This window comes from Ammospiza nelsoni, chromosome 2 (assembly GCF_027579445.1).
Source record: "Ammospiza nelsoni isolate bAmmNel1 chromosome 2, bAmmNel1.pri, whole genome shotgun sequence".
NCBI classification, from domain to species: Eukaryota; Metazoa; Chordata; class Aves; order Passeriformes; family Passerellidae; genus Ammospiza; species Ammospiza nelsoni.
In genome coordinates, this window is record NC_080634.1 from 17,322,219 (window position 1) to 17,334,798 (window position 12,580).

The 12,580-nt window shown below is 45.8% G+C and overlaps 1 protein-coding gene across 2 annotated transcripts; it reads left to right on the forward strand.

Annotated features, from left to right (window-relative positions):
• The first annotated feature begins 462 nt into the window (after positions 1-462).
• On the forward strand, positions 463-8,921 carry NFKBIZ (NFKB inhibitor zeta). Of its 2 annotated transcripts, XM_059466605.1 has the most exons (12): positions 463-774; positions 1,156-1,295; positions 2,233-2,269; positions 2,366-2,469; positions 2,612-3,378; positions 3,809-3,914; positions 4,246-4,392; positions 4,899-4,962; positions 5,573-5,742; positions 6,392-6,502; positions 6,590-6,757; positions 7,382-8,921. In XM_059466605.1, exons 1-12 carry the CDS (start codon positions 540-542, stop codon positions 7,433-7,435), a joined length of 2,103 nt encoding a protein of 700 aa, XP_059322588.1. In that variant the 5' UTR covers positions 463-539; the 3' UTR covers positions 7,436-8,921. The 2 variants fall into 2 exon arrangements, with proteins under 2 accessions (XP_059322588.1, XP_059322587.1); XM_059466604.1 differs by lacking the exon at positions 7,382-8,921 and having other exon boundaries at positions 6,590-7,364.
• The last annotated feature ends 3,659 nt before the right edge of the window (positions 8,922-12,580 follow it).

Sequence of the window (12,580 nt, forward strand, 5' to 3'; positions counted from 1 at the left end):
TTCTTGGGGTGTCCTGGGCAGGGCCAGGAGTTGGACTCGATGGTCCTGATGGAGCCTTTCCAACTCAGGATATTCTGTTTTCCTGCGAAGCAAGGGAAGCAAGCTTGGCCGACAAGGTGTGAGGCGGCACCCCGGATCGTGATCCCACACAGGATCTCCGGGGCAGAGGCAACGGGGTCAAGCTTGGCCGACAAGGCGTGAAGCTGCACTCTGGACCGGGACTCCGTGCCGGGCTCTCCCGGGCAGAGGCAGTGGGGGCAAGCTTGGCGGACAAGGCGTGAGGCGGCACTCCGGACCGTGACTCCCCGCCGGGCTCTCCCGGGCTGAGGCAGCGGGCCTCACGGGCAGGCTCCTCCCGCCGCCCTGACGGGAAGCGCGGCCCCGCCCGGCGGGCCCCTCCCGCGGGGGGCGGACCCGGTATAAGCGCGGCCGCGGCCCCGCGCCCCCAGAGCCGCCGCGCCGCCCGCCCAGCCCTGGCCGTGCCCGTGCCCGCTCCGCCGCCCGCCGCCCCGCGCCGCCGCCCGCCGCGCCGCACCGCCATGATCGTGGAGAGCAGCCGCGACGCGGCGCCCGATGGCGGCGACGGCGGCGCCCTCAGCAGCCCCATCAACCTCGCCTACTTCTACGGGGCCTCGCCCCACTCCAGCGAGGGCAGCTGCTCGCCGGCGCACTCCTCCGCCCCGGGCTCGCCGGGATCCGACTCGGACCTCTCGGTGAGCAGCCGCGGCGGCGGCCGAAGGGACCCCCGGGGCGGCCCCCGCCCCGCGCTGCAAGGTACGGCGGGTCCCCGCGGAGGCCCCGGCTCCGGGGGGTGGCGGGGAGAGCGCGGAGCCGCGGGTCCCGCTCCGTCCCCTCGGGGGCGAAGCCTCTGGCGTGGGGAAGCGGCCGAAGCGGGGAAAAGCGGGCGCGTTTGGCCGGCGCTTCGGTCCCGGTGCCGCGGTGCTCCCATCAGGGGCAGCGGAGGAGCCGCACTCCCGTGGGGTGGAGAAGGGGTACGCGGAGCAGCTGTCTGGCTCCTCTCTGCTAAACCAAGCTTTAGGTGCCTTTCCACGAGAGTTTCCAGATTGTTTGGGGTTTTCCCCTCTATTTATTATTTGTTAAACAGTAAACGAAATGGGTGGCTTCAGTTCGGGTTTTGTTTTCGTGTCTCCACAGTTGAACAGCACATGGGGGGGGGAAAGCAGCACAGAGGACCTTTCCAGGGGGTCCGTGTGAAGAACTCCGTGAAGGAGCTCCTGCTGCACTTCAGGAGCAGCAAGCAGATGTCCTCGGCTCCTGCCACCGAGGAAAGCAAGGTAACCGGCAGCTTTCTGCGCTGACAGGCTTGGTTTTAATGGTTACTGAAGCTGGCAAGAAAGCACTCTGCGGTAATGCTCGAAATGAGCTTTATCTCCACTGGATGGAGTCTATGTTTTTCCTTTTCAACACATAATGGAAAAATGCAGCTGGGAAGAAATCAGAAAGGTGGTTTGCCGTGAGAGAAGGAGGCATTTAAAACTGTTCTTGCTAAGCTTTATTTTCTAAAGGGAGTCTGGATAAAGATACATTTGTGTTGCGAAACCGCAGAAATTCCGTGTTGGCTGGAATGAGATCATTCATTGGAAGGGTTAGGGATTTTTCTCAGATTTGTTTGTTGTGCTATTGCGCCTCTGTGCAAAGCACACAGGGTAGGCCCTTTCACTCTGAAAGGACAAAAAATTACAGGAAATTCTGAGAAGATTAAAGGCTGTTTTTGGTTTGATTAGATTATTATTTTGTGAGTGTATGTTTGAAAACTTCCTAGATAAGTGTTTTCAGAGGAAGATATTTGCATAGGAAAGTTCATGGCATTAAAGAATTGTAAAATTGGCTGGGTTATTAATGTTTCAAAAAATTCTCTGGCCTCTGGAAGGAATAATATATTTCTCTAGATTTTCTGGAGTTTTGTGGTATTATAACAAATGGCTTGAAAAGCCTAAAGAAAAACAGTGGGTTTTATTTAAGTTTCATTAAACTATTTCCATTTTCTAACCTTAATTAAAAGCAATTAAGTTAGGGTTAGACAACCACGTACTAGAATTATTCTAAGGTATATTCTGTGTTTATAGAAGGAAGTCATGGCTGCTTTCTTGTTATTGTTTTTTTTGGTTTTTTTTTTGGGTGGATTGTTTTTTGTGTTTATTTGTTTTTGCTTGTTTTCCCCCAGAAATAACATTATAATAACAACAGAAAATTTTGGATTTCTCTTAACAGGCACAAGGAGGATTGGCGAACTACGAACCATACACAGGTAGACCATTTTTTAATACATACACTGCAGTAACATTTTAAATAAATTGTGAGAGTATCCTCTAAATGGATTCTGAATTTATTTTCTTTTCATCAGAACTGAAGAGCATACTGGGCCACAGTGGCAAAAGGAAGGCTCCTGAACTCCTTTCTGATGGACCTTCTTTCAAGCGCCAAGCGAATGTTCACCCACATCTCCTGGTAAGCCTGTAGTAATTTTTTCCATGCCTTTATTTTTCAGTTTCTTTTGTGTGATCAGAAACTACTAGGTACAACTATACCTCGAATTTTCTGGGGCTTGTTTTGATTTGCCTTGTGTTGTTTTTTTTTCCATATCCATCAGACCCCACCCCAGACACCAACTTCTATGGATAGCATGGAGGAGACCCATAAAGCTGAGCCCAAGCACGAGAGCAGCTCTGATCTGCTTCAGAACATTATAAACATCAAGAACGAGTCGAGCCCCATTTCCCTGAACACGGTGCAGGTGAGCTGGTTGCACTCAGTCTCCAGCCACGGCTCTCCTGCCGAGCAGTACCAGGACAGCCCGGGAACACAGGCCTTCTCCCCGTCCCAGAAGTACCAAGCGTTCCAGGACCACACCAGCCAGCACATGCTTGATCCTCCACAGCATTACCAGTTCCCTGCGTCCCAGAGCCAAGATTTGTCACAGAGTTACCCCTCAGATGGCTCCTCCCTGGACTACAGGCCCTTTGTTGGCAGTGACCAGTCCCCTGCCTACCAGCAGAGCACCTTTGAGAGCCACGAGCTGCCGTACTGCCCGCCGCAGAGCTTCTCCTCCCTCCTGAACGACTCAGAGGGCTCGGACAGCATCTCCGCTCCCCTCCAGCCACTGAGCAGTGCCCACCCCCAGGCTGAGGCTGTCCCTCATGCCCCCAACTTCAGCTTGCTCTCCAGCAACCTCTGTGGCAGTCTGGAGCGCAGCATCTCTCTGGCTACTCTCAATGTCTCGCTGCCTGACCAAAACGTTGCCAGGAGCACAACGCAGCTGGGCAAGTCATTTTTTCAGTGGCAAGTGGAGCAGGAGGAGAGCAAGCTGGCTAACATCTCTCAAGACCAGTTCCTCGCAAAGGATGCTGATGGAGACACGTGAGTGCTGTTTATCTTGGTGTTTCTTCTGTGGGAGGTTGCGGAGTGTTTCTGTTTGGGTTTTGGCAGACTGTGGGTTATAGTGAAGCAGTTCAATAGCGGTGTTTGTGTCACAAGTGCAGTGGTTTGGCTGATCAGGGGAAAGGTGTGGTGTTGCTGATGGCTGCCATGCAGAGCTCCAGCACACTTGAGTAGATGTATTTTCTAATTTCAGGTGCTTATTGTTAGACTTGGTTAAAAGGGGAGTAAAACATTGCAATTTAGATGCTTTAAATTGCCCTGGTAAGAAAATATCCATGTTCCTGTCTTAGCTTCAGACCTCCTCTGTATAACTGGCAGCATAATACCTCTTCTAGACCTTTGGTTCTCTGCTGTCTTGAGCCCTGGTTTGTGTCTGGTGGTGTAACTCTGTTGCCTCTCTTTCCTGCAGCTTCCTCCACATTGCTGTGGCCCAGGGCCGTCGAGCACTCTCCTATGTTCTTGCAAGGAAGATGGCTGCCCTGCACATGCTGGATATCAAAGAGCACAATGGCCAGGTGAGGTTCTGAAAAAAATCTTTGCACCTGCTTTCTGCACCTGAATGCTTCTGCATGTCTGAATCCTGGGAAAGATGTGGTGAAATGCTTATTTAATATTAACCCCAAGATTTAGCCTGCATACTAATATTAACCTTGAGCTATTAATACTTCTTGGGATCACCTTGAGCTGGTAAAACTATGTGCTCTGCTTCATTTGTCCTGGCTTCCTAGTATTCATAATCACTGCTTAAATAATACCAGGTACCTAGGGTTTTTATTTGTTTTAGTTGCTCTTTCCTGTTAGAGATCAGATGACTAATAGCTCAAATTTTCTTCTTGATGTTTGCAGAGTGCTTTCCAGGTTGCTGTGGCTGCCAACCAGCATCTCATTGTGCAGGACCTGGTTAGCTTGGGGGCTCAGGTGAACACCACAGACTGCTGGGGCAGGACGCCGCTGCATGTCTGTGCTGAGAAGGGGCATGCCCAGGTCCTCCAGGTAAGAGCCAGGCAGGCACAGCTCTGCCCCAGCCACTGACTCTTACCCTTAGCTGCATTGGGAAGCTCTGGAAACACCACCACACCAAAAAAATCCCTCCTTTATCTTTCTCTCTGGGTAGCCTTGTGAGTCTGTCTACACATAGAGCTTAAAGCGGGACTGAATTTCTCATTAAGGTTCTCATCAACATTTTTGAGTAATTTTGGGGAATCCTCTAGTTTACCAAACCAAAACAGTAAGTCTCCTCTTAGCTATAGGATCAGCAAATAGTTTGGGTTGGAAAGGACTTCACAGATTTTCTAATTCTAATGCCCCTGCTGTGCTCAGTGACACCTTTCACTAGACCAGATTGCTCAGAGGCCCATTCAGCCTGGCCTTGAACACTTCCAGAAATACTGTTATTTATTGCAACTTTATTACAGCTATTGCAGCAAGACAATAAACAAATTGGAAGCAGTATGTGGTTTGGATAAGATGTAAATGTGTGCCTGTTCCCACTTTTGTAGGCAATCCAAAAGGGAGCTATGGGAAGCAATCAGTATGTGGACCTTGAGGCAACAAACTATGATGGTGAGTAGTTAAGAGTTTATAATTTACAGAGTCACTGGATAGTACAGTGTTTTATAGCTACTGATGGGAATGCAATAAAATGCAATATTTCCTTTTCAGATGGAAATTTACAGGTGCAGTTGACATATGTCAGATGAAAACGTGATTAGTCTGTGTCTGTCAGGAGCTCTTTCTTCTTACACGTGATTGCTGTGTTTGGCATGGAGATCTTAGGTTGTAACTGGCCATTGTTAAAACATTGGTGTGCCAGTGTTGTCAGTGGATACAGTAGCCAGAATCTGGCAGTAGAAAGCTGTTCTGTTGTTCCCTTCTCCATAAACCAGCTCTTTCTAACATACAGTTTGTACAAAAATACATTTGAAATTGATTCTTTCACCCTCTGCTGGCTGAGGGCCCAGAGTAGACTGCTGCTTCACTGTTCTGTTGATGGACAGTACAGATCTCAGGCTGCTTGGGTCCAGTCACTGTCACCTATAAATATGGAACCATCCCTGGACTTAATGGGGGTAGAAGCTCCTTTATCCAACCTCTGAAACCAGCTGCCAGTCAATACTTCTGTATTGCATTTGTTCATTCATGATGATTTTTGGGTTTTTTTTTGTATGTTCAGGTTTGACAGCATTGCACTGTGCAGTTCTGGCCCATAATGCTGTGCTGCATGAACTGCAGAACTGTCAGCCACCTCACTCCCCTGAGGTCCAGGAGCTTCTGCTGAGAAACAAGAGCCTGGTAGAAACCATCAAGATCCTGATACAAATGGGAGCCTCTGTTGAAGCAAAAGTAAGTAAAATGCCTTAGTGTGAGGTGCCACATTCTCCAGAGAGAATGTGGAAGCAGACTGTGTCCCTTTCTCCCATGCTGCATTGGTTACAAGGGAAGAAGACTAATTTGAAAGCTTCCCTACAGCTTAATTTACCCAGATGGGCTGAGAATGCTCCATTTATTCAGAGCAGGGTATTATCAGTGCAAACGAACCCTGGGGAAGGAGGGAGGTGACAGGCTAATCTCTAGACTAAGAATGGCGCTACGCTGGCTGCAGTGAGTGAGTGTTGTAAAAGTAAGAGTATGTTTGGAGCACTCTGAGGTACCCATAGTAGTGGGGTGCTGATGACACCGTGTTCTTGAGCTGCAAATTTTAATTAAGAACTGCTTAGCTGTGCAGTTCAGGTCTGTGCTGTGCCAGACCATTACTTAGCCAAAATATCAAATATTACATTATATAAGCTTACCTGCAGATGAGATCAGGTTCCATTGTTCATTAGATGTTGATATTAAAATATATTCAGATTCACTTTTGATGAATTGTAGTGCAAGTATGTTTGCTCAACACTCTGCAGTTACTTTGCTTTCTATTTTTATTTGTCTGCATGTTCCCCCTGGATAGGTGAAGCACCTGCAGGGAAGACTAAACAGTTTCTTTTTTTGATAGGATCGCAAAAGTGGTCGCTCCGCTTTACATTTGGCAGCAGAAGAAGCAAACCTGGAGCTCATTCGTCTCTTTTTGGAGCTGCCCAACTATCTCTCTTTTGTTAATGCAAAGGTATGGTGAATTTTCCATAATACAGACAGAGAAAAGAGAGGCTTGTGCCCCCACTTTCCCTTCATGGAGTTGCTTTGTGCTCCCCAGGCTTACAATGGCAACACAGCCCTGCACGTGGCGGCCAGCCTGCAGTACCGCGTGAGCCAGCTGGACGCTGTGCGCCTGCTCATGCGCAAGGGGGCCGATCCCAGTGCCAGGAACCTGGAGAACGAGCAGCCAGTTCATCTGGTTCCTGATGGCCTTGTAGGGGAACAGGTAAAAAATTCACAGCAGCCCTCTCCTTCCTTCTGTCCATGTCCATGCAAAAGCTGCGTTCCACTCCAGAACTTTCTTTCGAGTTTTGCATTGCAGCTTTCAAGGAAAAGATTTAGCAAGTACTATTTTATTCTTTAGATCTTCAGCTTCAACACCAAGATCAGAATATACAGACGAATTTTAGGTTTCATGTGCAGCTTTTATTTTTTCCATCTTAAAAGCTTTTACCTGTCAAGATAGGCTTTGTTTCTGTAACCCTGCAATGTACTGAAGGCAATACTCCTCTTTCTCATCTCACTGTGGTCTGAGTTCATGCTTTTACTGCTCTTGTCAGAATTAGTAATGACAGTTCTTAGGCCTGAGTAACAGATGAAGAAAATCACTTTTTCCTACTTGATAAAAAAACTGACTCTTGACCTAAGATTAGTAAATTAAGCACAGCTGAGTTGCTGACTGTTGCATTTCATTGGTTCAAATGCTGTAAAGTGGGATCACTTCTGGTGTGACTGAACTCAGGACCTAGGCTTGGATAAATGAATGCAAAACTGGATCTAGGGTGGGTTTTTTTCAGGACTCACTTCAAGATGATGAATTCTGATGTTTCTGTCTTTTTCTCTTCTCCAGATAAGACGTATCCTGAAAGGGAAGGTGATTCAGCAGAGGGTGTCGCCGTTTTAGGCTCCATGTTTCTCGGAGTTCAGCAACTTACACTCACTGTCAGTCAGGCAGTCCTAGTCTATCTGTAAATAGAGCATTTGCCTGGTGTGGGCAAATGTTAGTTGTTTCTATGAAACAAAAGTATTTTGTTCACTATTATATAGTGGGTTACATAAAAGTAAAAAAGCCCCAAACCCAGCAATCAAATTCCTCCAGCCAAAAGGGAATGCTTCATTCCCAATATATGGAACATTTTCCTGGCTACCTGTATTTCAAAGCTGTAGTGAGACTGATTTTATTTAAACAGCCATACAGATAACTTCTAGACAAGGAAGACAAGGAAATTCTTTGGGATTTTTTTTTCAAATTTTAGAGAGGGCTGATATAGGTCAAAATTGCAGAGATTGTTGTGTTTTTAGTAACACTTACATGCAAGAGAAATTAAATATTTTTGAAGTTGAACATTTATTTATGTAACTTTGCGGCTTTGTTCCAGTATCTTGTGCAGGATTGTATATAGTCACTGACATTATTGTACAGCTGTATAGTTCTGTGAATCTATTGATCACTTGGGGAAGGATCTGGAGAAAAAAGTTCCTTGATCTTGAACTTGCAAATTGCGTACAGAGTTATAATAATACACTGGTGCAAATCGGGTAAATTCTGTTTTTCTGAAAGACTGAGGTTGGAAAGTAGAGTTATGATAGATTGTCCCTGGCACTGATTTGTGCATACTTTTGGAGTTATGTAATAAACCAGGAAAAGCTGTGGTTCCTCAGGGGACTGTGTCAGTTTTTCTCATACCCAGTAAGGGTTTTTCTTGTGATAGAACAATGGATTGAGAGAGGAGGATCATTATTTTTATAGTATGTATGTAACTTGTACTTTTAATCCTGATTCAGTGCAAGTGTTTGGCTGCACTTTGCTGTTGATGCATGCTGAAATCTCTCAATGTTAATTATAATACTTCAACATGTGTAAGCCTTACTAGTATTGGTGGGGCTTAAGCACATGCATAAGTAGCTTGCTGAATTGGGCTCTAGTTAATTCTAGAGACTAAAGGTTTTCCACCTCCTAAGCAGAGTTAGTCCATTTATGGTTTTACCTTATAGGTATAGTGGCTAGCAAAGTAATATTTGATGTTAACAGTTTTTCTATTTTTTAATAATTATTAATGGAAAATGTATACCAATGATGCTGTATACTTGTGTTCTGTTGGATAAAACTTCCTCCTGTCATTTTCTGAATGATCCATGCTGGGCTGTAATCCAGTAATATGTTCTCTGTATGGTCTTTGTATGGTCTTTGTTCTTAAACTGTTTTTTTTTTTTTCATCACATGCAGTTCTCTGTTGTAACCATTTAATTAGTATGATTATGCTGTTTTGGCAAAGTATGTCTTGTAGACAAGCTAAATGAAAAAATCTGATATGCAAAGGCTTAGTTGCAATGTATTTCTTGAAGGGTTATGTGTAACTTGTGTTTGAATAAACATGCTCATTCAGTTCTGGTGGTTACTGTGTGTGATACAAATAATGCTGTAGTCAAGCTTGAGGTAAAACTGATTTAGCATGGTAATAGTGTGAGGCTGAAAAGCCATTTGCTAAGATGAAATGAATTCTTACCATTCTTACCATGCTGGTTATTCTTTCTCTTGTTTGGTGCTGGTGCTCTGGGTCATGCACTGTGCACTTTGTGTTGACTGGGAACTGAGTAGGTGTGCCCCAAATCGAATTTATAGTCCCCGGGTTGGAACCTGAACCCTTGTCCCTGCATACTGGAAAGAGTGATGGCAGTTCTGACAATGTTATGGTCTCCCCCATGCCTTCCCTGCCTTGGTCCTCAGTTCTGGCAGCTCAGGCACAAGTGTCACCCAGCACAGGTGACAGTGTTTGTTAGGAAATAGGGCTGTACACATGGGGGTGGGCTGTCTCCCTCACAGGTGGTGATGAGGTGGTTCTGAGCTGGCAGTGACCCCTCAGGGGGAAGAGCTGTCATCACAGCCTGTCCCAGCTGAGGATGGAGCTGGAGAGGTGACAACAGCTGAGGTAAAAGTGGATGCAGCATTAGGATCTGTAGGAAAGGAAGAAAACCAAGAGCGCTTCTATGTAACTGTATGAACCTGCTGTCCAGCCTGCCTTCCTGCTGCTTGTGCTGAGGGTGCAGGTGTGGGAATTGGAAGAGGCCCAGAGGTGTGGAGGAGCCTCCTTGCAAGGAGCAGCAGAGTAAACGAGGACAGTCCTGCAGAGCCATGACAGGCCAGAGAACCCCAGTGGGGATGAACTCACTCTCCCTTTCAGCATGAGAGCTGGAAGCTATTGATGAAGGTACCATGCACACAACAGGCAGTGGGAAACAGAATTGAATTTCTTATTAGGATATGCAAAGGTGAAATGGCCCCTCTATGTGAACAGCTAATTGTGTCTAGGTTGTGTTTAAGGTGCTGTCATCTGCACCTCTCACTGCAGGTGACCCTGCCTTGGGTGTAACATTATTTATGCAAGGAACCTGATAGTACTGTTTCCAGTTAATTTTAATTTTTTTTTATAAGACATGGTTACACAGGAGAAGGAGCTGCTGATGAGATATTCTGGCCCTTCAGATCAGCCTGATCTGACTGCCTGGCACTCCTTTCTGGTTGGCATTGACTGAGTCATCTCACATAGGGTTCAAATACCCTGGGCTTGTAAGGGTGGCACGTGTTCAGCCAGTGCTTGAGCATGAAGCAGGTGAGAGGCATTTAGCAAGGTGTGTGGTGCTTTCTGTGGCACTTGTGCCCTTCTGCAAGGGGCACTCCTGGCACTCCAAGTTAGAAAATTCCTAGGGGGAGGCTCTCGTGTTTGAAACTTACTTCATCTGCCTGGAGTGTAATTTCATTGTCTGGAGAGTTCAGTAGGTAATTTCACAAGAAAGCATCCCTGCTCTGACTCATTTTTCTCTCCTATGATCTTGGGAAGGTCTGATATATCTGACCCAATTTAACTAGCTAATCGAAGCAATTCCTTTTTACTGAAGGCCAAGTGACACTAAATATTTAGCACTCTCATAGTGTTTCCCTGATAACTTATGATTCTTGGAACTGTTGAATAGCTTTTATTGATGTGGATGTAGGCTCACCATTTATTTCACTGGTTGCAGTAGAGACAGAAGAGACTGGCCTGGTTCCAAGTAGAAATATCAAGACACATGGTGCTTTGTTCCCAGGATGTTTCTGATTTGTTTGTCTAAGTAAGCCAAACCTCAGGAAAGGGCTGCTTTTTGATTTTTGTGGGCTACTCATCTGGCTGGAGTTGTGGAAAGTGGCAATCCAAGATTTACAAGAAATGTGTTCTGCTTCTGGAGATGGAAAATGTGCATTTCCCACATTTATTGCTCATTTTATATTTTTATCAGAAAACAAAAACATAGCCAGGAAGTACTTAGAACTAAGTACTTAGTTCTTAGAGAGGTTGGGTGTGGTAGAGCTGACTGTGAGGATACAACATGAACTGCTTACCTGACAATTTGCTTGTCTGGTTGCCTTTCTTTTAAAAATATATATGCTCCTATGTAAGGGAAGAGCTGAGGCTGTTAAAGTGAACATATAAAGAACAGGTTACTGCAATTAAGTATCTGCCAAAAATTGGCCTGGTATTTCAACACATTCAAATCTTTCTATTGTTATCTATAACTTTTCCTGAGTGTTTGGTGATATTCTTGGCCTGAGATACTGATGGCTTGGGAAGAAATGCTCATCTGTACACAGAGCCTGTATGGTCAGCTCTTTTCCTGGCAAAATTTCCTGGCTATTCTTGGCAGTATTTCTTTAGATTTGCTTCCTGATAGCAAAAACTCTCAAGGCAGCACTAATGAAATTGGGAACCACATTAGTGCAGAAGTCCTACACCTGAGGTTGTCTCTCTTCTAATAGTGGAATTTAGACACTGGTTTCTTCTCCAGGTACCTATCTCAGTCTTGCTGGAGAAGAGAAAGTGTCTTGGGCAGGGTTTTCCTAGTGTCTGTTTTCAGTTTCTGTTGTTGAGGCTGTCTCAATAAACCTTTGTTTTACCTGATAATCTTTATCTCTTAGCTCTGAAAATGTGATCTAGGCTGTTTTGAGAAAGTGATTGCTGTATGAACTGACTTGTACTTCACACATGTTTTTCCCCTTAGTTTCTGGTGAAATTTTTCCCTTCCCCTTTGCTAGTCAGAAGGCCTGATGGGAAGATAACTAAGGTGGTGCTTTAGATTTAGAAGGGGGAGCAGACAATTGAAAGAAGTTGCACATTGCTTCTGTAGATGTGTCTGGGCTGCAAGGCAGACTGAAGAGTCTGAGTGATTTGTCTTGTGGATGCAGTGCAGAGATGCTTTTGCATGTGCCTAATGAAAGTTTGTAGCTCTGTTCAGATGATCTGGGCCACACAGGTGACCTGTGGGTACCATCTTTTCCCATGGTATCAAATGCTGTGTGTTGGCCCCAAATAACAGGTTTCTTCAGCAGTGCTGAGTGCTTTCCATTGACTCAACCTGGGAGAGAGATAGAACTTGGGTCATTTCAGTCCATGGCTCCTTAGGACAGCCTTCAGTCTATCTTGAGGCTTTTGTGGGAAGGCCCAGAGCTGCCCCATAATCTTCAGAGCCAGGCTGGCCATAAAAAAGGACAGGGACTCTGTAAACACTGCTATTCATGGCTAGCCAATAAACCCTGAAGAGCTGAGCATGTCCATCTTGTTGTTTATCCCCAGGCAGAAAACAGGTCCTTGCCCAAGGACTTTCACTCCACTAAAAACATCCCAGTAAGTGATGCCAATAAATTTGGCATTTCTATAAGAAGAATTGGAAGTTTGAGGTCACAGTGATGAGAAATCCCAAGAGGTGCTTACAGAGTCCTTTGCACTGTGCTGCAGTTGGATGTACAGTGTAGGAATAAGAACTGGGTCACCAGTGACAGCCCATGCTCATTTTGAGGGGAAGTGTTTTAGGAGCAGTTTGAGAAAACCCATCAAGATAGTAGCATGTCATTATCATTATTCATCAGTAGATTTCCAGGTGGCTTCAAAAGCCTGCAGTAATCACCAGTCCCATCGGCTAGATAAGAAACCTGAAGCAGGGAGAAGGAAAGAAGCTCGCCTGAAGAGACTCAAAGAACCACAGGAGCTCAATCCAAAGGCTATGTAGGCTTGCAATT

What these genes read in the sequence shown, in the direction of transcription:
- NFKBIZ (XM_059466604.1), top strand. Translation starts at nt 540, where the DNA reads ATGATCGTGGAGAGCAGCCGCGACGCGGCGCCCGATGGCGGCGACGGC. An exon ending in TCAAAGAGCACAATGGCCAG is followed by an intron (nt 3,915 to 4,245) that starts GTGAGGTTCTGA and finishes TGATGTTTGCAG; the next exon opens with AGTGCTTTCCAGGTTGCTGT. An exon ending in GAGCCTCTGTTGAAGCAAAA is followed by an intron (nt 5,743 to 6,391) that starts GTAAGTAAAATG and finishes TTTTTTTGATAG; the next exon opens with GATCGCAAAAGTGGTCGCTC.